This window comes from Clinocottus analis, unplaced genomic scaffold (genome assembly GCF_023055335.1).
Source record: "Clinocottus analis isolate CAN_PGR_092001 unplaced genomic scaffold, fCliAna1.0.p SCAF_16, whole genome shotgun sequence".
NCBI lineage: Eukaryota > Metazoa > Chordata > Actinopteri > Perciformes > Cottidae > Clinocottus > Clinocottus analis.
In genome coordinates, this window is record NW_027175887.1 from 2,152,282 (window position 1) to 2,178,375 (window position 26,094).

The following is a 26,094-nucleotide window of genomic DNA, read 5'->3' on the forward strand; positions in this document are numbered from 1 at the left end:
TGAGGCTCTGGGCGGTTCCTTTGATTCCACGGGTAACGGCGAGAGTGGTAAAGTATCTCAACTTTGTAAAATGCGAAGTCAAGAATAGTAATGAATGTTACTTACTGAAATGTTATCCAGTTATCTTCTCACAGTAATGAGTGCGCTCATAAAAACGAATCAAAAAGACGTCGCGGTACACAGAGCGGAACCACCTACTAAAACACAACTGGTGTTTTACAATATGTTAAATACATCTAAAATACATATTTACATTTGCTGTCGACAGCTTATAAAAGACACACACACACACACACACACACACACACACACACACATACACACACACACACACACACGCACAGACACACTACGTTGTTTGCTTAAATCCAGAATGAACTCGGATACGACACCGGAAGTAAGCAGAAGGGGAACCTCTCGCTCGACGTGTGTCAGTTTAGCTCTGCACATTAATTTCCACAGCGCGAGGTTTTTCTAGTGGGAGGGACGCTAACGGAACGTTGCATTTTCACGAAGAGTGAGTCCTGCTTGCCCTCTCGTTTCAATAACTTGCAACTGCCACATTAACAACTTCAAAGTAAACGTTTTTACCCTTTAACGCCACCGAGAAAACCAACACGAAGCGCCCTGGGAGACTTCCTTCCTCACTCACTTGTAACTATTATGGCTGGCAGCACCGCCAAGACAGTGCACGATATTTTCCAAAGCATGGAGTACGGACCAGCAGCAACTTCCAGCACTGCCACTGCACAGGTAAAGCTACCCGCTCATATTCACGACAGACGCAGAGATTGAACCGTAAAGGTTGCCATAACACTATTTCATGCGATTTCAATGCATGTTTTTCCTGCACTCTTGATGGGTTCCCGTCAGACCCCTTGACTCTCACGTGAAGTTCATTAACTGTTCTGGAGCTCACGAGACAGACATGTGACTGAGAATGTACAGCATTGGTTATGAAACGTCAAGGGGGAGCCCATATGTTTGGACACATGTTCCCTCTGAAGGGGAATCTTCACAGTGACACTCGGGGTCTCTCAAATCCAACAATTAACCTAACGATAAGACTTCCGGAAGTAAGCAGGTGTTACATGTAGGTTGGTCAGATTTATATTTATATATATATATATATATACTTGGTCTATACTAAAGCACATATAGCAACATTGTACGATAATCACTTGTTGGTCCATGTTCTTTTAGGACTACAAATATTTACAAAAAGGGTCCATGTCCCAGTACAGTTACTGAATGTGTCGTCATAGTGTCCTGGTAGTTTGATGAAACACCTCCTATGGTTTTGTAGTTGACCTCGTCCCTTCAGTATGTCTTTATACTGGAGCAGAAGACTGACTTTTTTCCAAAAGATTGTGGAATATGATGATAATGGTGATGTCACATCAGCTCTTCTTTACAGAGAAGGTTCGCTCTGTACTTTGGTCTCCTGTCTGTAAATAGTTGACACGCTCCACCATGTTCCCTTCATTCCTGTGACTTGCGTGCGCTCCTTCCAAAGGCAGTTGAGCAGTTTTCATCGCTTTCCTGCGAGCTGTGAAGAGATATTCCTGTTCTCTCACACACAAAGTGTGTTTGAAATAAAGTTGTCTCTTTCCAAATGCCCACTCGCATGTCAAACACAATGGTTTACTTTTGACACAGAGGAAATCTGTCAAAACAGTTTTAACGACACACAAAGTAAGGTCGCTGTGAAGTATGTGACGTGTATATATAAACGGACATCAGTGTTAAGTGAAATAAAAGAGGCCTCGGAGAGAATCTTACTGCGTGGATGTGCAGAGAGATATTAGGCAATGATGAAAAAAAAAACAGGTGTTAAATGGTTTCAATATGTTTTTTTGTTGTGTTTAAGAAGTCAAAATGAGCAGCGTTCCAGTTCGACCTCTTTTTACAGTCAACACTGCTGCGTTCCTGGAAAAGGAACGTGTGTGTGTTTAGGCTCCCTCAGCAGCTCAAGCATTGACTGACTCTCCCTCCTCCCCACCAGGCCTGGCTGGACCACCATTCCCGTTCTCTGGGCCTGTTCCTCGATGGCAGGTTTGTCCGCCCGGCAGACAGACAGAGTCGCTCCCTGTCTGATTCTAAAGGTGAGAAGCAGCCGGGAAATCGCAGTGCAGGAAAACCCAACACAGCTTACACTCGGGGCTCCTTTTTTAATTTTCTTTCTTCACATGCATGTTTTCCCTGCTCTCCAGGTGGTATCCTGTGCAGCACAGTGCACGCCGTGGAGGACGACGTCTCCCAGTGTGCCTCCTCCGCCGTTAAGGGCCACAAGGCCTGGGGCGACCTGAGCTGCCACCAGAGGGCGAAAGTGCTGCTCAGGTAGGAACAAACTCACCCTCTACACACCTCAGAAACCTCCGTCCGTCGGATTAACGGTCCTGTCCTCTGCCGACAGGGCGGCGAGCGCTCTCGGGCAGCACGGCCCGTGCCTGTCGGAGCTGTGCGATCTGTGCGAGGCCTCCTGCTCGTCCTCCAGCCTCGTCCGACTGCTGCAGTACTACAGCAGCTGGGCGCAGCTCCGAGACGCACTCGTCCCCGACTGGAAGCCACTGGGTGAGGTCAACACGGGATTTGGTTTGAGTGTTTACTTTCAGTAGAGTTCTTTCATTTATTTGTAATTATTATTATTTATTTTTTTTACTGATTCCTAGGTGTGGTGGCTGTAGGCGCGTCTGATGACTGCTCTCTCTATTCCCTTATGCTCAAAGTTCTACCAGCACTGGCCATGGGTAACACACACACACACACACACACACACACACATACACACACACACACACACACACACACACACACACACACATACAAATGGGCTGCTGCAATTTATGTTTGCAATTTATGTTTGCACACTGATAAAGTTCTATATCCTGGTATAATAATATCTGCACTACTCTTTAGTTTGTTTTGCCCTTCTGACATTTAACTCTTTGTGGCTTCGAGTTTTCACTGAAATATTAAAAGTCCTGCACCTCAATGGAAACGGCACGCCCATGGCTTTAAGTAGAGAGAGCTCAATATTGTCTTCATGTTAGTGTGAAACAGTTCCAATGCCTCATCAGAAAGCAGCCTAAACGCTCTGCTTTTGTTATGAAATTAGTATTGTGGCTTAATATCCCAACATATTTCGTTCATAACTGCTCTGAGAGGTGATTTGAGTTCTGATTTATTCCGGCCTCTTTCTAGGGAACTCCGTCATCGTCGTCCCTGGTCGGAGCAGCGCCCCCCCGGCTCTCCTTCTGGCGCAGCTTTTTACGGGAGCAGGGCTTCCTGCTGGGGCTCTCAATGTCCTGACAGGAAGCGACATGTCGCTGTGTGCCAGGGTGGCCCAGAACGCCAGCGTCGGCTACGTCACCTACAGCGGCAACAAGCAGGTGCGTGTGAGCAAACTGGTGTTACATTCCCGAACCAGAACGTTGACCGGCCTCCGATACATTGGTTCATAAAGCTTTCAAAAAGACTTTTAAATGTTACATGAAATTTCCGGCTTTGTTGCAACAATATTCCCCCTCTCCTTTCAGGATGGGGTGTTGCTGTGTAAGTCCACAGCCGGGATGGGCGTCCACGTTTCTGTCTCCACTAACATCGGCGCTCGCTGTCCCTTCATCGTCTTTGAGTCGGCGGACATCGACAGCGCAGTGGACGCGGTGATAGAGACGGCCTTCAAGAAGAGAAGAGAGGTGAAAATCCCCTCCAGAAGGACAGAGTGTCGTGCCATCCTATTGGGCCCCTTCTCTTTAAAGGGACAGTTTAGTGCTGTATTCCTGTCTGTGTCTCCAAACTGGCGACCGCCATCTTCACGACTACGGATCAGTACCCTCGCACAACCAAACTTCAAAAAAACAAATCCAAACTACCTCCTTTACCAGTTTTGCCTCCCTCTGTCCGCTCAGGTCCACTGGGTGCTGTGCGTGCAAGAGAGCGTGCTGAAAAGTGTTGTGGCCCGTCTCGGGCACCGGATGGCGGGCATGAAGTGTGTGGCGCTGCAGAGCGACGGGGACAGAGGCCTGGTGGACGCTGCAGTACAGGACGCTCAGCAGCAGGGGGCAACGGTCAGTCAGAAAACACAAAGATCATCTGTGTGCACAGACGATCTAAACAAGTGGCTGAGAGGAGAGAAGGTTCACATGTGTTTTTTTATGTATGCCAAACCCAAAAAGTAGGACAATTAAGGAGTTTAAAAATACTAATGAGCCGTGACCTACAGGTTTCCTTACTTTTTCCTCTTTCTTCCCCTCCAGCTGGTTCAGGCCTGCGCCGCCCCGCCTTCAGGCGCCCACTACCCTCCCACAGTGCTCTGCGGGGCGGCCCCCTCCTCTCCATTTGTGGTCGACCCCTCTCCCGGACCACTGCTGCCGCTCATGAGCTTCAGAAGCAACACGGAGGCCGTGGCCCTCGGTGAGGACGCCTCCGTGGATGTAGAATAAAGAGACCGCTAGGTTCCCTTTGAGCCCTTTGTGAGGGACGTCGTTAAAATATTATGTGTAGCATTTTACTGTCATCACAGTGGCTGAGATGTATACTGCATGAGAGCTCGTAGTGGCTCTACACTGCATTTCCATTGTTTTGTGTTTTGTGTTTTTTGTGATTTCAGAGGAATAATTCACTTTGTATTCTACTATTGTGTAACGGTCTCTGTTCTACACAGGGAACCACAGTCCTCATGGCCAGGCAGCCTCCATCTGGACTGAAGACCTCACCCTGGCTTTAGAGACGGCCAAGAGGTACCTTCTTCCTTTCCTCTTCTTCAGATATTTTTAATTACATTTTTTATCCTCCACTTGTTTCTTATCTTTTCTGACTGACTTCTCTCCTCCCATTTTCTCTCATATTGTCTTTACAGGCTTATATTTACAATTATTTATAGGCATCTTAAAGACTTAAATGTCCATTTAATTTCTAACTTCTGCAATAATTGTTTCCTGTTAGCTATCTTCCCCCTGAGACGTCTACAGACACTGTTTGAACGTTGTTAACTGTCTGCTGAGAAAAGGATCCTTTCCTCCCTCCTGATGCTCTCTCCTCCTTCCTCTCTCCTCAGTCTGGCCGTAGGCTCAGTGTGGGTGAATTCCCACTCGGTGTCTGACCCCTGTCTGCCCGTCTCTGGTCACAAAGACAGCGGCACCTGCACTGACGGAGGACAGGAGGTAAGTTTGACTCTTTGTGACTTATTCACCGGCCTCAGCAGGGAACAAACCTAACGACCTGCTCCCCGCCATCTGCCAGGGTCTGTACCAGTTTCTACGCCCGTCCTCGTCTTCCTCCCCTCCTCTTCCTCGTTCCACCCCGGTCTCTATGGACTACTCCAAGTTTGGGACAGCAGCGTCCCCGCCGGCGATCATTCCTGAAGACTCGGCCTCGGCCAGGTGGGTTTATAATGCTCTTACTTTAAGTCATGTTTATAAGTTATCACAAGGCATCATAACTGCATAATAAGCACAATATTAAATATTATAAATATCAGTGCTGTACCAATTTTTTATTTTAAACTTGTATTGACTTTTTCATAAAATGAAGAATCCTCATCAGTGCGCGCCTCCCTTTGTGTGCAACAAGTGGGAGAGAAGACTCCTACTTGAAAGGGCAAAAAAAAAAATTCAAAGCAAATAATATAATACGAATAATATTGTAGATCAATCTTCATTCAAGTAATTTAAATAACAGTTTGATACATATCTGTCCACATGCCTCCTCCTCCATCAGCGCTCCAAAGGTCTACCTGCAGTTTGTCGGCGGTAAGCCGTGTAAGTCTGTGTCTGGCTGCAGCGTGGCTGTGCAGGCTCCAGGGGGCGCCGGCGTGTTGGCCTACTGTCCCGACGGAGGCCGGAAAGACGTCCGCAACGCCGTGGAGGCCGCTGTCAAAGTCCAGCCCGGGTGAGAGCTTAAACCACATAAAGATACACAGACTCTTTTCAAGTTGGGTCACACAAACAGCAGGAGGCGACACGAGATGTCTGCCACCCTCAACCTCTCCGTCCCCCAGCAGCAGAGGAAGTGTCGGGGCAGAGGAGTTGTTTACTCGAATGTTAGTCTCGTCTGCATGAGTCATTGGTTCTTTATCTGACGGAGGTTTGTGTCCGTTCGCCTCTCTGTCTCTGAACAGCTCTGCTGCTGACGGCGCTACTTGTTTTGTTTTCAAAGTCACAAACCCACAGTGGACACCCCGTTCTATTTTTATTTAACACCGTTTAGTTTTTTTGTCTATTTTAATTTACTTCGGCAATTCAAACTGAGTTATGATGAATAAACAAAAAGTAATTAGTTGACGACGGTGAAACGCCCTTCTTTTCCTTTTCAAAATCAAAAAAATATTTTTCATGCTCGACATCTTTTGAATTCGTTTTTTGCCCAAAATACAACTTTTGGAGGTAAAATTTTGACATTATTTCATGTTTTAGACGCTCTCAGGAAAAACACCGGAGTACAAACCAGAGAGGCAGCAACGTGTTTCACAACCCTGTGAGCGTCTATAACCAGTCAAAGTCCAACTTGAGAAATGTAATGAGTCATACGCAGAACAAAGCACATGATGGCTATGCTGAAATCCAATAAACATACTTCATGTCAGTACACGTAAACCTTTACAAGTACAGTACAAGCTCAGTGTGTCTGCAGGATGGTTTCAACCCTCATTCCCGGTTCAGAGATCTCAACCTAAATAGCGGTTAAGATATACGTATAAATATACTTAATTGTATTTCTTTAACCGTTTTTCCCCTCCCGTAGCTGGATGAAAAAGAGTGCGTCTGCACGCGCTCAGTCCCTCCACTCTCTGGCCAAAGGCCTGGAGGCAAAGAGGCGGGACTTAGCGGCGTCAATCAATGTTCAGACCGGCCTCTCGATGGACGAGGCCGATGAGGAGGTGGAGCTCAGCATCGCCCGGCTCAGCGATTGGGCGGCTTACTGTGACAAAATGCAAGGAGGGTCTCCGGTGAGGCTTTTTAAAAATATTATACGAAGACTCTTGAAAAGAAATCTTCTCCAATGATGATCAAATGAGATGATTGACAGGACGCTTGGCAGCATTATCATGTGTTGTGCCCCTCTCCCTTCAGCCTCTGCCACAGCCCGGCTCCGCTCTCTCCATCCCTGGCGCCCTGGGAGTCGTGGGGGTCGTCCTCCCCGACGAGAGTCCCCTCCTCTCCATGGTGACGCTTCTCGGGGCGGCCGTCGGCAACGGCAACGCCGTCGTCGTGGTCCCCAGTGAGAAGCATCCGCTTCCGGCCTTGGCTTTCATCCAGGCAAGTGATGAGATGCGGCAAAGCAAGTTGGTCAGGGCAAAAGTTAGACAAATGCGTCACAATAAAAGCATTTCCCATGAAATATGAAATGTGCCGTAGCCAAAGAAAAGAGCAGCGGAAATGAAGGAAAGTAAGATTAGCAACAAGTACAAAGCATCAGGTAAAGCGTGAGGGATGAGAAGCGAGTCTAACTTCAGAGGTTTTTCAAAAAGGACGGTTAAATTATCTAATAGTGAGACAGAATGATTGGTACTTTAAATGCTCGTCTGGGAACATTTCTCTAACATGTTGGTTGACAGACATCAATATTTTAAATTCAAATAGCAGCAGGCGAATGAAGCTTCGAACTAGTCGGTACATCCGCCGTCTCTAACCCACGAGATCAGTACTCGCCACTCCGAACGCATGTGTACACCTTTTTATATCTGTAAACACTGATTTTCCTCCTCAGGTTCTTCAATCTTCAGACCTGCCGGCTGGCTTAGTAAACATCATCACGGGAAGCAGAGACCAGCTGACAGCGGCTCTCGCTACTCACAGCGTCATCAAGGCCATCTGGTACTGGGGCAGTGCTGAGGTGAGGACCAAACACACACACACACACAAACCAGTGTTTATTTCAATTTGTGGATGAAGAGGTGTGGGTTCGGTTAAGTCTCCACTTCAAAATTCAACAATAGCCCGACCACATGTCATCATCTTCACCCCTGCTCCCTGCTTGTCTCCCGTAGGGCTGTCAGTACCTGCAGTACACCTGCACCAGCCCTCTGAAAACCCTGCGCCTGTCCTGCCAGAAGGAGCGCGGCAGGAAGGACTGGACTCTGTCTCATCCCTCGCTCCTCGAGGAGATGTGGAGAAATGCCGTGCAGTGGAAGAGTGTCTGGATTCCGACTGCATAAAAATGGAGGAAGAATAATGGAGGAAGTTGACAGAGAAAGCTAGACGGCGGGTGGGGGAGAGTTGCAGATTTCCACGGCTTTAACGTGAAGCCTGTAGAGTTAACTTGTGACCTGGAGGGTGTAAGGATCAAACAAATGAACTGTGACCAAGATGGCAGACCAGAAATGTAATACCCAAGATCTTATGAGATACTTTATAAATGATCATGCAACTTTAAAATGAAGGCAACATGTGCAACTCTGTCCTAGTATCTGTTTAAAATATAGTAAAACAAATGTTTCATTCAAAAAGATCCAAATGCTACTTTAAAATCAGATCAGCTTCAGAGACGGAGGAACACGCAGGTCTTTGGTCTGACAGCTGGGATTTATTTGTTATGAGTGAGCAGAAGGACATCATAAGAAGTTAAATATGTAACATTTTCATACAATATCAGAAAGCAATGACAAACACAGGAAACACAAGGATTTGTACTAAAAACGTAAAATACTAATACTTTGAGCTTCCTGAAAAATATCATTAAATTACATTTTCACATCTACTAAAAAGAGAAACGACAGCCTTCATGATGATGAAGACAATCGGTGTGGATGATTCCTCTCAGCTCAAATGGTCACGGCAGAATAAACACTGCAGCGTCACTGAGAGGCAGCAGAAACGCTTCAGATGAAATGCATTAGCCGCGTTTCCTCTTATCACATTGTTGTTGGGTTTTGTTGTTTTGACAGGATTTATTGACAGTTAAAAGATGTCTCAGACACAAAGCTATCTCAGTGTTCCACTACGGCATGTTGTGGTGCATGTGTTCAAGTACAGGTCGACAATACACAACAACACAACCACAGAATGCTGCTGTTCAGCAGCGCGATGGCACGGACCGTATGACTTTCTACCTCCATCTGTTCTCTGCTTCGTTTATTGTGTGTTTGGATGTCCTGTAATGTTACTGTCTTGTTTGTCTTTTGGCCATAAGTGTGTTTTAATCAATGCTAATCTGTCATCAGAGAAAACAGCTGTTCTTTAGTCAAAAACACGAGGGAAGGCCATTTAGATCCGACTTATCTCTGTTGTAAAGGTGACATATTTTATATTTTTTCGACAGTTGTATCCCTTTTTTCAGTCTACAACCTGAAACCACATCTGCCTTAGAATTATATCTGTGACCGAGCAATAAAATGATCAATCAACGCAGCACTAAATATGCACATGTCCTGCAGGTCTTTATAACTCTACTTTACTACTGTCACCTTTCTGTCTGTAGAAGTACACGCCAGCATTCCCTGTTGTATCTTCTTTGTTTCCATGTCCAAGTTCACACCAAAAAGTGTGTTTCCTGAGAATAACTCAATCTCAATTTGGGAATTTAGGTCTTATTTTCCCCCATGTCAATTCTAGTGGTAACACTTTGTTTAAATCTGCACCGTCATCGTCTCGGAAACATCCCGTGTGGTTTCAGGATCCTTTTTTTCTGTCTTTTTCTCCAACCGGTTCCAGCCGGCACAGCCCTGAGGTGAAGTCTTTGGTCACAAGACCTGAGCCTTGAGGCTGTGGAATGCTGAGTCACAACAATGACACAGCACAAAACCTCAGTCAACACTTCTCTACCACTTTGGCGCCAGACCGACTATTCGAGCTGCGTGACTCAGCACAAAATAAGGACGGGTGCTTTCTGAACTGCTGAGTCACTTTGAGACTGTGGGATATAGCCACCGATATTTTACTGTAATGTCTTAAAGTTAGTCACTGCAAAAGATTCTTACTATATTTTTAGCTAATGCATAACTACCACAATGTTATACTAGTAGTTACAGTTGGGGTGGAGGGGTCATTTTCACCATTAAAATAGCTATTTGAAAAGGAAACGTAGGGTTTGCTGGCACTTTGCAAATGGCTCAAAGTGCTGTGTCACTTTATGTCTTGTACTATCTACAAAAACATGATAGTCCAAGTGTACATGAGGACAAACCTCAACCCATAACAACCTCAGTGTCTGTTACCGAGTGATTGACACAAGGCAGTTTCATTTAACACCGTCCTCTTTGGAGAGACTTAATGCCACTTATCTGACTCTCGTGTTAAACAAATATGAGCATGCAGTAATACAAAAAAGTCAAATTGTAACAGTGCTGACTCTTTTAGAAGCATGAGTTACATTATAAACATAATCACTGACAATATGCAAGTACAGCATTCTTCCCATGTTACTTTAAGCAATGCTCGGGCCTTTCAGGATCTGTTGCGTCTCGCAACACTGCTGTAGTATTGAGTATTGCAATAAAAGAAACACACCTTGGTCGAAAAGACTTTGTCAGCAGTTTTTAGAAGTTGTGTTATATTGCGAGATAAAATGAGTTAGGCTGTTTAGGGACAAAGTGAAATACATGCCAAGGCCTATTGATGGTCTATAGATGGCCTTACGGGGAGTATTGGCCAACAATTCAGAGCTCGGTCGGTTTGTAGAGTCAAGACAAAACCAGAACCAGAACTCAGTATCAAACTCTGGAAAAACTTCATGAAAATGTCAAAGCACGATGATAGAGAATTGGAAGTTATTCTGCCCTAAATGATGCTCATTATTTGCTATTGCAAGTGCATCCCCTATGTTGAGACAACAAAAAACAATTAATGCCGGAGAGAATCTGTTCATAAAGATAAAAAAACAAAACAACAGAATACTCTGACATGAAGGGAACATTTTTACACACATAAATTGTACACTCAACCAATTCTGTATTTTAATTTCAATTCAAACTATAATGCATTCTATTATTATTATTATTTTGAGATTTAAAAAAAAAGAGCTTCGTTATTCCAGGTGTGAATACATCGATGAAAACTTGGATTTCTACGAATGAGGAAGTATAAGGAGACGCAGCAGCCTCATCTCGTCTCATAGCTTTGCCGCCGTCACGTGCTTATCTGAGCTCCGTGATTGGTTGAAACGCGTAGTGACGTCCGCGTGTCACGAGCTCCGGCATTGGTATAAATACAGGGAGCGGAGCATCTGCCATTTCACATCAGGAAAGCTTCAAGTCGTTCTTGCTTCAACAGTGTTTGAACGGAACTTCTTCCTTCGTCCTGCTTACCACGACTGCTACTTCAAATATCCAGCATTCCGGACACGAGAAACAACCTTTACTACCTTAATACACTACCGAGAAAAAAGTCGACGTAAAGCTTTATTTTTGTACCGTTTTGCTAAGAAAAGATAACAAAAACCCCGCAAGAAACGCTAGCTAAAATGGAGTCTCAGGTGCGTCAGAACTACCACCGCGACTGCGAGGCCGCCGTCAACCGGATGGTCAACATGGAGCTGTTCGCCTCCTACACCTACACGTCCATGGTGAGGGAGACGGCTTTCACTGTCTGCTAATTGTCTGTCTCTATTGTTTAAAAAACATTGGCTTCCCGTCATGTTAAATGTAAAATACAATTGCTGTTTTTTTATATTTAGCTTTAAGTAATTCAGTGGTAGATGGCCGTTTTCTGCATTTGTGGGTTGCCAGATAAGGTTTTATCCACCACTTGGAGTCGAACATGCTGCGTTGTGCTTTTGCTGCTTTTATTTTATCCCCAAACTTGATGCTTGACTTGTGTCCTAACCGACTAGACCTGCTGAAAGCATGACTCATGTGCCTGACCACTGCTAACTACTGTTTGTCACATTGTCACAACCTTTTTTTTTTTTTTTTTAAATGATGGGTGACTTCTGCTAATCACCTGTTTTCTAACCTCTGCCTTCATCCCCTGTTTACAGGCCTTTTACTTCTCCCGTGACGATGTGGCCCTCCCAGGCTTCTCCCATTTCTTCAAGGAGAACAGCGACGAGGAGCGAGAGCACGCCGACAAGCTGCTGGCTTTCCAGAACAACCGCGGAGGACGCATCTTCCTCCAGGACCTCAAGGTCGGTACAGGCTGGAGACAGCTGCACGTATTGTTTTGCTCAATGTAGTGACTGTTCAGTCTGCTATAACTTTTTCTTTTTTTTATTTTGTCTGTAGAAACCAGACCGCGATGAGTGGGGAAGTGGGCTGGAGGCCATGCAGTGCGCCCTGAAGCTGGAGATGAACGTCAACCAGGCCCTGCTGGAGCTGCACAAACTGGCTTCTCAACACGGAGACCCTCATGTAAGTATGAGCTAGTGCCGAGAGGGCTGCCAAACAGGGGCCTGGCTAAACCACAAGCTTGTATGATTTGTTGGTGCTGGTAGTAATATCTCTCTCGTCCCGTTCCTTAGATGTGTGACTTCCTGGAGACCCACTACCTGAACGAGCAGGTGGAGGCCATCAAGAAGCTGGGTGACTACATCTCCAACCTCTCCCGCATGGACGCCAGCACCAACAAGATGGCAGAGTACCTGTTCGACAAGCACACCCTGGGGAGCAAGAGCTAAATGTGCGATGTCGCAGAATCGAGCCTGGAGCGGAAATGTGGCAGTCTCACAGGCTTTAAACTCGCTAAATGTCATTTAAGCAAGGCTATTTATAAGGTGATGACTTTGTCGTCATGACCTGTAAGTCTCCTCTTGTGTGACACTTTAACGACTACTGTGACGGAATGTTTCTCATCTGTTCCTAAGCTGAATAAATATTTTGAGCTGGAGTGTTGTCTGATCTGCATCTGTTGCGCAATCCAATGTTCACACGCAATCGTAACGCGTAACTATGAATGACTCTAAATCAACAGAATTGCCGTTTAGTCAAAAGAGTTTCTCTCGTTTTCCCTTCAGTTCAAATAAGTGATTTTCTTGATTCCTTTCTGACTTCATTCTTTGAACTGAAGAGACCAGGGAATTTAAAAAAGGCTCACTACCCCTACAACTCTAAAGTGGTGTAAGTTTTAATGGGCCTGTGTTGTCGGGAGCATAATTCTCAAGAATATATCTTGTCGCTGCAGGCGACAAGATATTTTTTGTCAGGCTCTGACATCTAGCGGTGCGCCAAACTGAGACCGGAAAGTAGAACTGTTAGTCCTAATTTAAGTAAAAGCCCAACATATTTAACTTGTGCACCAAAAGGAAGTGAATATGACGGGCTAAATATATATTTAACTATTGATGCATTATGTTTAATGTTTGACATTGCTTAAGTTTCTCCTAAGGATCAAATGTGTGTATATATAGTTTACATTAGTAAATCAACTTATTTTCCGAAGTAAAAGTTTGACATCTCTATTTAAAATAGTGACATTTCTTAGTAATTTCATGGTAGTCAGATGTCCTGAAACCAAACGTATCAAACATTATCAGGCTTTATTGAGCAACATGTTTTTATAGCAAGCGACTCAATTCAACTCTGTGAGAGCAACAGAGGAGGATCCCTCTCGCAGGATGAACAGAACAATAGATGTCATGTGACCAGAATGAACAACGTAACGGAGTTGCAGCACATTACATGAATATGAAATGATTCAAAAAATGAGTAGTAGACATGGACCACGATCCAGAAACCGAGGAGATACAGAGGGGGGACACAGCCACGATACATGGATAGTTGAGAGGCGAGAAAGCACAAGTATTCAGAAATGCAGCCATTTCACAGTATGCATTTTTCTAAGTAATTTCCCTGTTTGTCAGATGTCCTGAAACCAAAAGTATCAATCATTGTCAGGATTTATTGAGCAACATGTATTTAGAGTAAGGACCTCATGTATTCAGAAATGTAACCATTTCACAGTAGACGAGTCTTGTACTATGAAAAATCTTGTTAAAACAATGTTTTTATTTATTTGTATAGTCTTGGATTATCATTATTTATTTTTTTCCCGGTAACACAAAAATCAAAGAATAGACATGTATCTTGCAATTGTGTAGAATTGTCTTTATTAATCTATCAGGGACACAGGCAAGATGCTTTGGAATATAATCTATTTCATCTTATTCCCATATACATCATGTAATCTTACCATTATTTTATTTTTTAAACTAGACACAATTTCATGTGTATACTCGCTGTAACTTTACCTTATTCCCAGTCAGATTACATTTTAAGTAAGAAGAAACACAATAATCTGTTTTCTCGTGATCACGAATTAATTATCAGTTGATCTCGAGATGACGAAATAATTAAGTCGTGATCGCTGGATAACAATGACAAAATATTTAGTTTGAATCATTTCCGTTTAAGGCTTCCGTAAAATAAGGGAGACATATAAGATTACACATATAATGGATAACAGCGTGTCCAGGTACAGACGTATGTATATGTCTATTCTGAATGATTAAAGCAAAGCAAAGCACGACAGTGATCATTTAGGACTTTTAAATATCCGGTTCACTTCTGGCTCAGCAGGGGGCGCAAGAGCCGCAGCGTGACGTCACCAGGGGGAAACTAAACATGGCCGACAACAAGCGCCAGACGGCTGAAGTTAGCGAAAAGCGTGTGTAAATTCGGCGAACCTCTTACTTTGCTGCAGGTATTTGGACTTCTTGGTACACGTTTGCTGTATCGTCGTATCGGGACGCGTCTCGCACATGAATTGGAGGTTCAAGTTGAGTTTGTTCGTCTGTAAAGGCCTCGCCGAACCGGACATTAGCCCGCAGTGTTAGCCACGTTAGCAGCGGGACCTGCGCCTGCTTTTGTTTTTGTCGGGAGGGTGGAGCGCTCCAGAGGGTTGAAGCCGTGCTGTCTCGCCTTTTTCTTTTTTTCCGAATCGGACTGTAGCCGTTTAGGTGGACTGAGTCAGTTTTTTTGTATCGTATTGCGGCTGGAGTCCAGCCAGTCTGCCAGCGTGTTAGCGGTGTTGTTTATTCAAGGCCAACTTGGCAACAAAGCCAGACTTTTGCCGACAACGGACACGTACCCGCCTCGAGCCGCCTCCGGACATTGCGCCGAGCAACATGGATCCAAAGCGCGCGCACGGCCACCCTCACACGAGCGGCGGCGGCGGCGGCAGCAGCAGCGGGAGCAGCGGCGGTGACTCCAGCTGCGGCAGCCCCGCGTCCCCCTCCAGCAGCCCCGCGCCGGCCGCGCGCAGAGCCCCGGGGCCCGGGGGGAACTCGTTCGCCAACGACGGCAGCTTCATGGAGATGTTCAAGAAGAAGATGGAGGCGGATGCTGCGAAGAGGAAAAACGAGACGCCGCAAACCGTCGGAGAGGCGAGAGCCACCGAGCAAGGACAGACAACAGTGGACAAGAAGCCCCTTCCCGTGACGAGCTTTGTAAGGGGTTTGGCAGTTGCAAGATGAGATAGCAGTATTTCGACACTCATCCAAAGTGGAGTGCCATGCTCTGATTGACAGGCTTACTGACACTACAGTTTTTACATTCTTTAATCATGGCCAGTAGTTCAGCAGTATGTGCCTGTAGTATTTGACCCACACACACATGCCAGTGTTTTGTGTTAATCTTTCCATATGATCTGAACACGTTGTGGCAATTTGCATTATTTCTAGGCCAGTGAAGACTAGGGATGGATCTTTTTTTTACTGGTGATGGTTTCGCTGGTGGTGCAGCAAGGAACTAAATGTAGACCTTCTGCTCTGGTGAAGTCTCCTTCATTGACCGTCCACCTGCAAGGGCTCCTATAACGGTTTCAGTCTTCTATCCCCTAACCCAGGTGGGGAAGCGCAGAGGCGGCGTGTTCCTAAAGACCGGCATGGTTGCAAAGAAGCTGAAAGACGAAAATGAAGTGAGTGAAAGACGATGGCAGGGTGTCAGTTTGAACATTTTGTTGTTGTTGTAACTTTTTAAATCACCTTGCATTTCCTCTCTTGCAGACCACACCAGGCAAGAGCGACGCTTGGTCAAAGTATATGGCCGAGGTAAAAAAGTACAAAGCCCACGAGTGTGGTGACGACGATAAGACCAGGCCTCTGGTCAAGTAGGGTTCCACGGTGTGAACGCGAAAGCGACAAAATGTTTGAGTGGGGGGGTGGACGGCCATCTGGGAGAAGCTCTGAGGACGGCCGGCCAATCCTGAACCTTCTCGCACTGCCAGTTCAAGTCGCCCTTTGCATCAGTCTTTCATGAACTGTGTAGATTGACGGGCCCTTCCCCCCGCTTTCTTTTCCTTTTTTTGAATTTTTTTTTGTCTTGCTTGTTATGTTGGGACTCTGGTAATCTGATGTCAAAAGGTGTTTTTCCAAACTTGGCATTCATTATTATTAAATGTGTTCTAATTTGTCATGTCTGGGGTCAGGGGTTCATTAGCAGTTGGATTTGATTTAATAGCCAATCCAAGGTGTCAATTAAACCTACACTGCCCATTAATGTGTGATGTTGTGCCTCAGTTTTGTGTTGGCTCCTGTTCAAGATGTTGCTTGTTAGTTTGTAATCCCAAAAGTCTCACTTGACTTGAAGGCAAAACTCCGTCAAAAGTATCAAAGGGCTCCGTTTTGAAGGGAAAGATTTTAATTAAAAGTAGGTTTGAGTTCTATACAGACAATTTATTCAAGAATCCAAGTACAAAGAAAAAAGTGTACAGCTCTTGAGAGAGAAGAGAAAAAGCTCATTCTATTTGCAGTTTACATTTCTTACAGGTATCAGTGATAATTACATGATTAAAAACAGCACCGAAGAGACACTGACCATGCATCAGCAAGGGAGACATACAGAAGGCACGCTCTCAATCCCACCTACCAAACTCATTCAAACTCTCACACACACACACACACACACACACACCTAAAAATCCCATTTACTCATTCTCCCTGTCCACAGTGATATAGGTCTATCTTGTAAACATTGACAACCTGTATTTGTCATTTTATTGAACAATTCTATGAATAGTATTTAAAAGTTATCAAATCGTTTAAAAAAAAAGTTATATTTAAACTGCGGTGTTCGTGAAAAGTTGAGCTGATCTCGTTCAGATCAGAGTATCTTTAAAGTGTAACAAAGTCCTCATTTCTGATCCGTCCCATCTGTCACCAAAAGTCACGCCGTCCAAACACGTTCCATGAGACAGCGTCTTTGAAATCCAGCTGTATCATAGAGTCTTCCTCTTAGCGTCTCCTCCCTGGCTCTGACTGACATCTGGATGGGAATGATAGTTTTTTGAAACGTCAGTGAAAATCATCGACGGACAGAAAACATATTACGGAGGTCGGACGACAGGTATAAATGGCTGCATTAAAATAAAATTAAAAAAGGCATGCCGCCACCAACAGACGAGCAGAGAACAGGACGACCAGAGACAGAACACCAGACACTTGGAGAGAGAGAGGGGTGGGAGTAAATGGAGCAGGCTTGTGAGGGTGGAGGGAGGGTTCAGATTTTACCTGAGAAAGCGAGCTGCAAGTGAGGAGGCAGAGCAACCTGAGACCCTGACTGGAGACTCTTATACAGATCTGAGGAGACAGGACAGGGGAACAAGAAAACGAGGAGGGAGGAGAGGAAGAGAGGATAAAAGTGTGTGGAGGTTGAGGGGGAGCGCAAGATGGTACAGAGGTGAAAGGCAGGGTGATGACAGCCCAACAGAGGAGGGGGATTGACGGAGGAGGAGGGGGGATATTTTGGGGTAAATGAAGCAAACAAAATGGAGTTATGTCAAAGGGGAGAAAAATCACAAGCTTACATTTGACACACGATATGATGACAGAACAAACGCTGCTGTGACATAAAAAACACAAAACGAAGCCTCTGCAGACAACGGACAACGGCAACGCCTGCCCTCGCGTGTAAACACAAATATTCCCACGTCAATAAACATTGCATCAGATCTGGCGCCTTGCCACATATTCTTTACAAATGTGCGTTTCTGCCGTGGCGTGCGTCACTCACTCTGGGTCAGGGTGGAGAACGATGCATTGCTACTGGCCACCGAACCGCCGGCCGCCGAGCTGGAGCCCGTCGTGCCCAGCGGGGGCAGGTTCAGCAGCTGGGGGAACTGGAAGGGCAGCGATACGGGTACCAGGCCCCCGAGCATCCCGAAGCCCAGGGGCAGCGAGGAGGCCGAGCCGAGCAGGCTGCCGCCGCCGCCGCCCGCCGTGGAGACCTGGGGAAGGAGATGGTGGACGTCGCGTCCGAAAGAAGAAACACGTTGGCGTGCGCAAAACACAAAGTCAGGGCTGCAGAGTGGACGACACCTCCACTACGCAGCCGGGACAGTTTGACTCTTTCACACAAACAGTTCAGCCGAATCCCAACGGAAAGATCTGCCTCTTCTCTCTGATTCTTCACTAAAGTATAAGTAGCAGTACTACAATGTGAAACTACTTTGACGGATTAAAGCTTAAAGCTTAAGTGGCCAACAATCCAATTTCGATGGCTCGGAACATGCAAATGTATTCAATCAGAATGAATTTGGACGAATAAAACAAACTGCAGGTTTTAATCTGGACATGCTGGTGGAACAAACCTGTGGCAACTGAGAAGAGACGGACGACGCCGGGACAGACGCGACCGGCTTGGCCCCCTGAGGTGTCCCGCCCCCCGGCCTCTGGCGCTGGTTGGCAGAGGCTATCGTGGGGGAGGCACTGGATCCTGAATGCTTGCTGATGGATATGGTGTTAATAAGGCTGGCGTTGGTGGTGCTGCTGTTGTTGTTGTTGTTGTTGGGCGTCTTCTGGCTGCCTGGAGGAGTGTAGCTGCCTTGCCCCTGCTTAGTTGCTCCTCCTTGGGCTCCTGAGAACGCCGAGCGGAACCCGGCTGCGCCTTTGGGAGAGTACTGGTGCATTGGTGGGTTTGCCTGAGACCTGGGGCTGATGGAGACGGAGGGCGAGGTGGTGGTGGTGGTGGCGGCGTGGTTGAGGGTGCGCGGCGTGAGTTTGACGATGGGCGGTATGCTGCTGTGGGCCGACTTGGTGAGGGTGGCGTGCATGGGGGTGATGAAGTTGGACTGCGGCCGGGGCTGAACCCCCGGGAGAGTCTGGGTAAGGGAAGGGGAGGACTTACTCGGCGGGTTGTGGGGGAGGCGGGGCATCTGGAAGGTTTTGGCGAGCATATGCGGGGAGGTTATGAGGGTGTGTGGCCGAGGCGGCGGCGACGTGATGATGAGCGTGTCGCCGCTGTTGGCTTTATTATTGCTGCCTTTGTGGAGGCCGGACGTGGGGCCCCCCGCCTTCGACCCCGGGGCCGCCGCCTTCGACCCCGGGGCCACGAGCGGCGACGCGGTGGGCGGCGGACGCGGCTTGGGCGGCGGCGCCGAGGCCAACATGTTGGCTTTGGCCACGCCCACAACCAACGCCCTCTGAGTGTTCAACATCGAGTGTCTGTGCGCCTGCGACGCGCCCTTAATGACCCCCATCCCGTCCGGCCGCATGGAGGGCAGCGGCGCCGAGGTGACGGAGAGAGGCCGGGACAGAGAGGTGGAGGTGACGGAGAGAGGCCGGGACAGAGAGGCGGACGTGACGGAGAGAGGCCGAGACAGAGGGGTGGAGGTGACGGAGAGCGTCCGAGACAGAGGGGTGGAGGTGACGGAGAGCGTCCGAGACAGAGAGGGGGATGTGACGGAGAGAGGCCGAGACAGAGAGGGGGAGGTGACGGAGAGAGGCCGAGACAGAGAGGGGGAGGTGACGGAGAGAGGCCGAGATAGAGGGCTGGAGGTGACGGAGAGAGGCCGAGACAGAGGGGTGGAGCTGGAGGTGACGGAGAGAGGTCGAGACGGAGGGGTGGAGGTGACGGAGAGAGGCCGAGACGGAGGGGTGACGGAGAGAGGCCGAGACAGAGGGGTGGAGATGGACGAAGAGGTAGAGATGTAGTGAGGTGCGTTGGAGCTGGCCGCGCTGACGGAGTTCTTCTTCTGCTGCTGCTGCTGCTGCTGCTGCTGCTGCTGCTGCATGAGCGGCAAGACGTGGAGCGAGGAGGGCTTGGCGGCGGCCTTGGGTCCGTCGGGGGACGGCGGGTCCCCGTGGGCGAGGCCCTTGGCCGCGTTGCCGAGGATGGCCAGCGCCTGGGAGATGGAGTCCAGGGACGGGGCCGTCAGATCCTCGTCCAGGGAATCCAGACATATGGGCTCGGACGGCGACTGAGGGGGTCGCTTGGCCGCCTGGCCCGCGGGGGAGGGGGTGGCGCCCGCCGAGGCCACGGGCCGCTGGACCCACATGGCCTCCTGGGGAGGTACACGAAGCACAGAGCAGCGTTTACACGAGCTGGAGTTGTTGTAACCGGACTTCATTACACATTTCCATGTCTCATTAAAAGTAAAAGTTTGGATTTTTAGAGTATTACTCACATACCAGATGTACATTTATAGAATCCCCCCCCCCCCCCCCCCCCCTCTCAAATACAGAATAAAGAGCTAACTTTGTTGTTTTTGCCCAGACAGGGCAAAATCTTTATCCAACAAAGACTTTGGATGACGTCAACTTTGTCGTATTAGCATCAGCTTATTTTTTAAATGCATTATGGGCACATTAGTATCGTTTTAAGACAAACTTGGAGACAATCAGTCATGTAAATAAACATTAAAAGCAAATCTTCATTAAAAACTACACCCTTTACTGTGGATATAAAAGTCAAGTCTTACCTTTGGCTTGGCCTTGGGAGTCGTGACCATCCTTTTCTTTGCTCTGGAGCCAAAAAGAAAACACACAAAACAGAGTGAAAACAAGTTAGACTGAGTTACTTCTGAAGATATCTGTGAATAAAAAAAGTCCTGTGACTCACGTGTAGCCTGTGAGGTGACCGTGAGCCATGATGCTCTCTTTGAACAGCATCCTGTCAAACGGGAATATCAGAAAAGCAGAAGTTAAAGCCGCGGCGGAGGACATCGCAAGGCATACTGTGAAGGACGCAAAATAACCCGAGCGGCCACACACACCTGGCCTGCATCCAGCCTTTAGGCCAGAGAAGCTTGACCTCGGTCTCCATGAAGGCTTTGAGGTAGTCCTCCAGAGACAGAGAGTTCTTGCCCTCCAGCTCGTAGCAGCCCAGCTTCACGCGCACCAGGTTGCACAGCAGTAACCTGCAGAGTCACGACCAGAAGGCAACCGAGTTGAAAACAGCATCATAGGTGCATTATGTCACATTTTCAGTGATGATCCAGCTGGTATGGCAGATAGATATTGCACCAATTGCTATATAGGTTAGAAACACTTCAAAATGACAACAAATCATATAATAATTTGGAAAAACACAGATCAGCAGTGACACATTCAGGGTTTCGAACACTTTAGGAGTAACCTGCTCATTTTCTAAATGCTCTCATCCATGAACTACCATTTCAACATGAATATGATCCTGAACATAACATATCTCTTACAGACGGTTATGTTATCCGCTCCGGTGGAGGATTTTGAAATAATTTTTTATGGCAAAAAAAATAAAAACGGTTTACAGGACGCATGTGGGCCCTTGGGACCGCCCCCTTCCTTCTTCAGTGAAACTGACCTGAGTTTGTCGTCCCACACAAACTTCTTCCGGGGGCCCATCACCCTCTTCCCCGGCTTCTCCTCGTCGTCATCCTCCGACCCGTTCTTCTCTCCCTCCCCGGACTGTTGCCTAGGGGATGAACATGGTTACATCACAGCACTTTCACAATATGCTGCGACAAACTGTGAGCCGCGGCCGACTCCATGAGCGTCCTCACTTTGCCACTTTGGCGATGCAGTCCATGTTGTAGCGGGCGATCTGCTCCGGCATCACGCTGCACACCGCCAGCTTCAGCTTCAGCAGCGGCGTTCGGAGGCGGTCGTCCTGGGCGACGGAAAGCGAAGTCAAAAACTAGCAACAAGCTGGTAGCGTGCGATCAGCAAAGCACACATGTCCTTCTGAAACCGACACGTGAAGAGCACACTGCGGAAAGCCGCGCACCTGTATGTTGAGGCTGAGCTTCTTAAGCCGTTTGAGCAGAGCTTCTTTGTTGCAGGGCACAAAGGCCTCCAGGTGGGAGTAGACCACCGCGCGCACCTCCGTCGGCTGCTCCTGAACCTGCAACTCGATGCTGAAGTAAAAGACACGCAGAGACGTGTGCGTCAGAGACTTCGAACGTGTTGTTTTTCTCAGCTCATTTCAAATCTGAAACGCTGGCACGGCACTCACTCCAGCAGGATGTTGTTCATGTCCAGTGTGAAGAATTTCTTCCGGCCCTCTGCGTCGAACAGACGGGACGCCTGTGTGAAAGGGACAAGCAACACGTTCATGAGTCTTATTAGAAAACTGAACATCTTAGAAAAGGTGTCGGACAATTGGTCAGATTGAAGAAGTAATTTCAATGTGTCATCAATAAAGAAAAGAGCTCTCAGCTGGAGATCCCACACATATGATCCGGTGGAGCGCGGCGGGCCGTACCGATCTCAGGTCTTCGATGCGCTTGGCGAGCGGGCCCGGGAGTCCGCCTGGCAGAGGGGGAGGGGCCATCACGTTGCCCGGCAGCAACCTGCTGCCGCCGGCTTTGTGGAAGGAGCCGTTCTCTCCCTGCAGAGGGCTGGACGGCTGCGGGGAGTCCAGCATCTCGAAGTCCAAGTCGCCCATCATGTCCTGCAGGATGTCGTTGTTGGTCGAGCCCAGCATGGACAGCACGGCCTGGTCGGCGGCCAGGTCCGCCATGTTACACTCGTTGCCGCCGGCAGCCTTGGACTGGGCGTTGTGGAGTGCGCTGGTGGCGTTGGGCACTTTGGCGGCAGCAGCGGCGGTGGCAGCGGGACGCGCCAATCCGACAGGAGTGACGTTCCTCTTGCGCATCTCCTCCTTCTCCCTGGTGAAGCGCCGCAGCATGTTGGCCAGGTGGATCGAATCCTTCATCAGCTTCTTCCTCTTCTTCTTCTCCGGCCGGTGAACGTTCAGGGCCGACACTCTGCCGAGAACGGGACACACGGCGAGGAGGTAATGTATTGAGATCAGGAATTATGGGGAAATCAGCAGAAAAAAAAAGTAATAAATGAATACAAAGAGATTTTTTCATCATTGCCTGCATTCCCAAAGAGAAAAGCAGCAAATCCTCACACTTCAAATACTGCAACTGAAATTTTTCCACGAACAACGATGTGAACAATTCATTAATAACAGACGGGTTGATTCATTTTCTATTGATCAACTAAACAATGTCATTAACTCATTGATTTGAGTTTTTTCTGGACAAGCAATAGATGTTATGTTGGGATGCAGAGACGCGTCCGTCACTTTAAAACCCTGTCAAGATGCATCTGGTCCAGAAACTCTTGTCGTGACATTACATCAGATCTGATAAAAACATGTTTAAATATAACACTTTTCAAACTGGAGCTAAAAGGTAAAGTGTGACTAACAGATGATGTTGGGACAATGTTTTTATTCGGTTCTTGTCACCTGACTTAGTGATCGATTCAATCTATGCGGCCGCACAGCAGTCTGCTCACTAGACTGCCTCAAAAATATTGTGTACTATACCATTGAAATATACCTGTAATGAAACACTCACCCGGCCTTCGGTACTTTGTTCTTTCTGGGTTTCTTTTCCTCCAGGATTCCACCTTCTTGCTTTTTCCGACGCTTCTTTATCACTCGCTCCTCGCCATCTTTCGTCTTCTGCAAAAACATACATGACGCTCGTCTTTTAGTTCCAGGAAAGAAAACAAAAACAACAAAATCTGAAAGGGTGACATTATTTGTCTGTTTGTTGTTTACTTGTATGTGCACTTCGCTACACACAAAAATGGGGCTGAGGAGCTGGAACCTGCCTTGAAGCGATTGTCCTCTGCGCCGGCGTTTTCTCCCTCGGATTCGGACGCCGCTCTGAACTGCAGCGTGCCCGTGTTGATGTAGAAGCCTCCGTGTTTTGTGGTGAGTGAGGCCGGAACCAGCTCGTCGTACTGAGGCCAGGAGACGAGTTAGTGCGTCAGCCTTTTTACCGCCGCTTGGAACAACAACAACGTTTCTTCCACATGATACTCGGCAGTACGTGCACGGACAAAACTTGCTGCGTTAGTTTAGGAGTAGCTGATGATTCAAGACGCGATTAAACTGCAACTTCTGACGACACATTTCACAATGAAACTTAACTAAAAGCAACATAAATGTATTCTTTCTTTTGTTTTTAAGAGGATACACTAATGAGCGAATAAAACAGTATCAAGGTTAACTTGAGCACACTTAAATCCCCTTATAAAAAAATGTGGAAACTGGAACACAAAGTGCAAAGTTAATTTAAAGTGTAGGCGGTTTGCAGACTATTGCAGAAGTGACCCCATGCGAGTGACGCAGAAAGTGACGTGTGTGTTTTGGGCAGAAAGGGAACTCACAGCCTCCGAGTTGTCTATGAAAGGGTCCGTGTCATCGTAGCCGTAGCCGATGTCAATGAGGTCCTGCATCCTGTCCTTCTTCTTCTTCTTTGGGACAACACTCTGCAAACAAAAGGCAAAACACAAAAATCATTTATGATGCATCTATTATACTTCCTTCCGCGTGCACACGGTTACAGCTGTGACAACAGATTCTTACGTCTCCAGAATATGACACTTACATATTTGCTCTCAAACTTCTTGGCCATCGCTTCTACCTCCCGTCTCTCCCGGTCAGCGTCAGCGAAGGGGTCGCTGGGGTCCAGGGGGGGAGCCAGTCCTTTGGGGACTGTTGAACCTGCAAGCTTTACCTGAGGGAAAAACATTTGTAGAGTACCATTTATCATTAAAGAAATTAAAAAAATAAAAATCAGCAGGATGTCTTTAAAAGGGAGCAGTCAAACTGTGAAACTTGTATAAAGTCTGCCAGGGCTCTTAAATCTTACTATGAAAACATCTGGAGAGGTCTGAATGACTGAACGACAGCGTGGACTCGTTCACGTCATATCTTCACGTTTTCGTAATAACGAGTTTCCAACAACACAAATCAAAATGTAATCGCAACTTAGAAACTTGTGACTGTTCCGAAAGCTTGAAATTCATCTGGCCTGAAGCTTTGTAACAAAGAAGCATCAATCTGCACACCTCCCATCAGCCACAGGGAGTGGACATCTCTCCTATAGGACCTGAACTAAGCATGGGGGGAGCTAACAGAAGGAGGATCCAGTGTTTAAGGAGTTTCACACAAGCTACGGACTTTAAAGTCAAGATATTATCGAATGATTTTTTATTTTTATCCCCAAATGTTTATGAATAGGGAAATAAAAGAAAAAAACAAAACCTGCATTACTCCTTTAAAAACTTTCCTGACTTAAACAACATGTCCATACTTTGGCCCAAGGTCAAAACAAATCAACACATCCTTATTGCGCATAATAACAGCGGTTATTCGCCGGTAGCAGCATTATCAAGCCTCCTCGTGCGCGATAAACAGCGCCTCAAAAGTTTTTGACACCTCAGCCTCGCGCGGCCAAACACTTCCGAAGTGCCGCCGGGTCGCGGCCCCTCCTGCCGCCGTCACGGGGCCGCACCGCGCGCCTCCGCTCTGCGCTAACCTGAGTGAGACTTGTGTTGACCAGCTCGCCGTAGTTGAACTCGGAGGACCCGCGGTCACTGGGCTCGGACAGCGGGAGATGGAGCCGCACGGTGGGCTTCGCCTCCCCGGCTTCGGCGTCGCCTCCAGCCGCGTTCACGTTGCCGAACGGACCGCTCCCGCCGCTGCCGCCGCCGCCGCCCGACCCAACCGCCGCGGCACCGCCACCTCCATCTCCATCTTTCCCAAAAGTGATGTCGATGGCCTCGTCTTCGCGGCGGCGCTTCTTGCTGGACTCCGGGGTCGCCGGCGACGTGTTGAAGGTGGAGATGGTGACGAACGGCACCTTCCTCGGCTCTGCCATTGGACGCGGTCGGTCCGGGAGACCGGGCGCGCGACCCTCCTCTGAGCCGCCGCTGGCTGCGGAGCTAAAAACCTGGAGATGGTCGACAAGCAGCGCTCGAGCTCGCCCGTTGCTCTGCTAGCTAGCTTCCTCAGAATGTGTGCGGCGGGTCGCACGAGCACTTTTATCTCCCTGCAGCCCGTATTAATCCATAAAGTATCGTCCCTGGCAGAGCCCGCGTCGCCTACGAGGGACTTAAACAGTGAGAAATAACAGTTTTGAGCGCTTCCATGAATTTGGAGGTTAGCTACCGCAAGGAGGATTCTGTAGTAGCCATCTTGATCATTATTATCATTATTCA

The 26,094-nt window shown here is 47.6% G+C and overlaps 4 protein-coding genes across 5 annotated transcripts; 3 read left to right on the forward strand and 1 right to left on the reverse strand.

Annotated features, from left to right (window-relative positions):
• Positions 1-454: 454 nt before the first annotated feature.
• On the forward strand, positions 455-9,338 carry aldh16a1 (aldehyde dehydrogenase 16 family, member A1). Its single transcript, XM_068577917.1, has 17 exons — positions 455-753; positions 2,006-2,105; positions 2,214-2,340; positions 2,417-2,574; positions 2,673-2,750; positions 3,205-3,392; positions 3,540-3,698; positions 3,912-4,070; positions 4,260-4,416; positions 4,667-4,742; positions 5,060-5,165; positions 5,245-5,384; positions 5,722-5,892; positions 6,745-6,949; positions 7,074-7,259; positions 7,711-7,836; positions 7,991-9,338. Exons 1-17 carry the CDS (start codon positions 664-666, stop codon positions 8,156-8,158), a joined length of 2,394 nt encoding a protein of 797 aa, XP_068434018.1. The 5' UTR covers positions 455-663; the 3' UTR covers positions 8,159-9,338.
• Positions 9,339-11,182: 1,844 nt separating this feature from the next.
• Positions 11,183-12,761, forward strand: LOC137787137 (ferritin, liver middle subunit). The gene is made up of 4 exons (XM_068579417.1): positions 11,183-11,502; positions 11,917-12,063; positions 12,161-12,286; positions 12,397-12,761. The coding sequence occupies exons 1-4, from the start codon at positions 11,401-11,403 to the stop codon at positions 12,550-12,552; spliced, it is 531 nt and encodes a 176-aa protein (XP_068435518.1). The 5' UTR covers positions 11,183-11,400; the 3' UTR covers positions 12,553-12,761.
• Positions 12,762-14,484: 1,723 nt separating this feature from the next.
• trir (telomerase RNA component interacting RNase) lies at positions 14,485-16,369 on the forward strand. Its single transcript, XM_068578806.1, has 3 exons — positions 14,485-15,318; positions 15,717-15,788; positions 15,877-16,369. Exons 1-3 carry the CDS (start codon positions 14,998-15,000, stop codon positions 15,982-15,984), a joined length of 501 nt encoding a protein of 166 aa, XP_068434907.1. The 5' UTR covers positions 14,485-14,997; the 3' UTR covers positions 15,985-16,369.
• A 156-nt stretch (positions 16,370-16,525) lies between these two features.
• On the reverse strand, positions 16,526-26,094 carry ubn2b (ubinuclein 2b). Of its 2 annotated transcripts, XM_068578798.1 has the most exons (17): positions 25,413-26,094; positions 24,480-24,608; positions 24,259-24,360; positions 23,698-23,829; positions 23,439-23,545; positions 22,331-22,835; positions 22,082-22,152; positions 21,854-21,983; positions 21,630-21,736; positions 21,431-21,541; positions 20,862-21,005; positions 20,708-20,758; positions 20,568-20,610; positions 18,459-20,150; positions 17,882-18,095; positions 17,380-17,448; positions 16,526-17,134 (listed from the first exon to the last, which is right to left on the reverse strand). In XM_068578798.1, the coding sequence occupies exons 1-17, from the start codon at positions 25,752-25,754 to the stop codon at positions 17,088-17,090; spliced, it is 3,996 nt and encodes a 1,331-aa protein (XP_068434899.1). In that variant the 5' UTR covers positions 25,755-26,094; the 3' UTR covers positions 16,526-17,087. The 2 variants fall into 2 exon arrangements, with proteins under 2 accessions (XP_068434899.1, XP_068434900.1); XM_068578799.1 differs by lacking the exon at positions 17,380-17,448.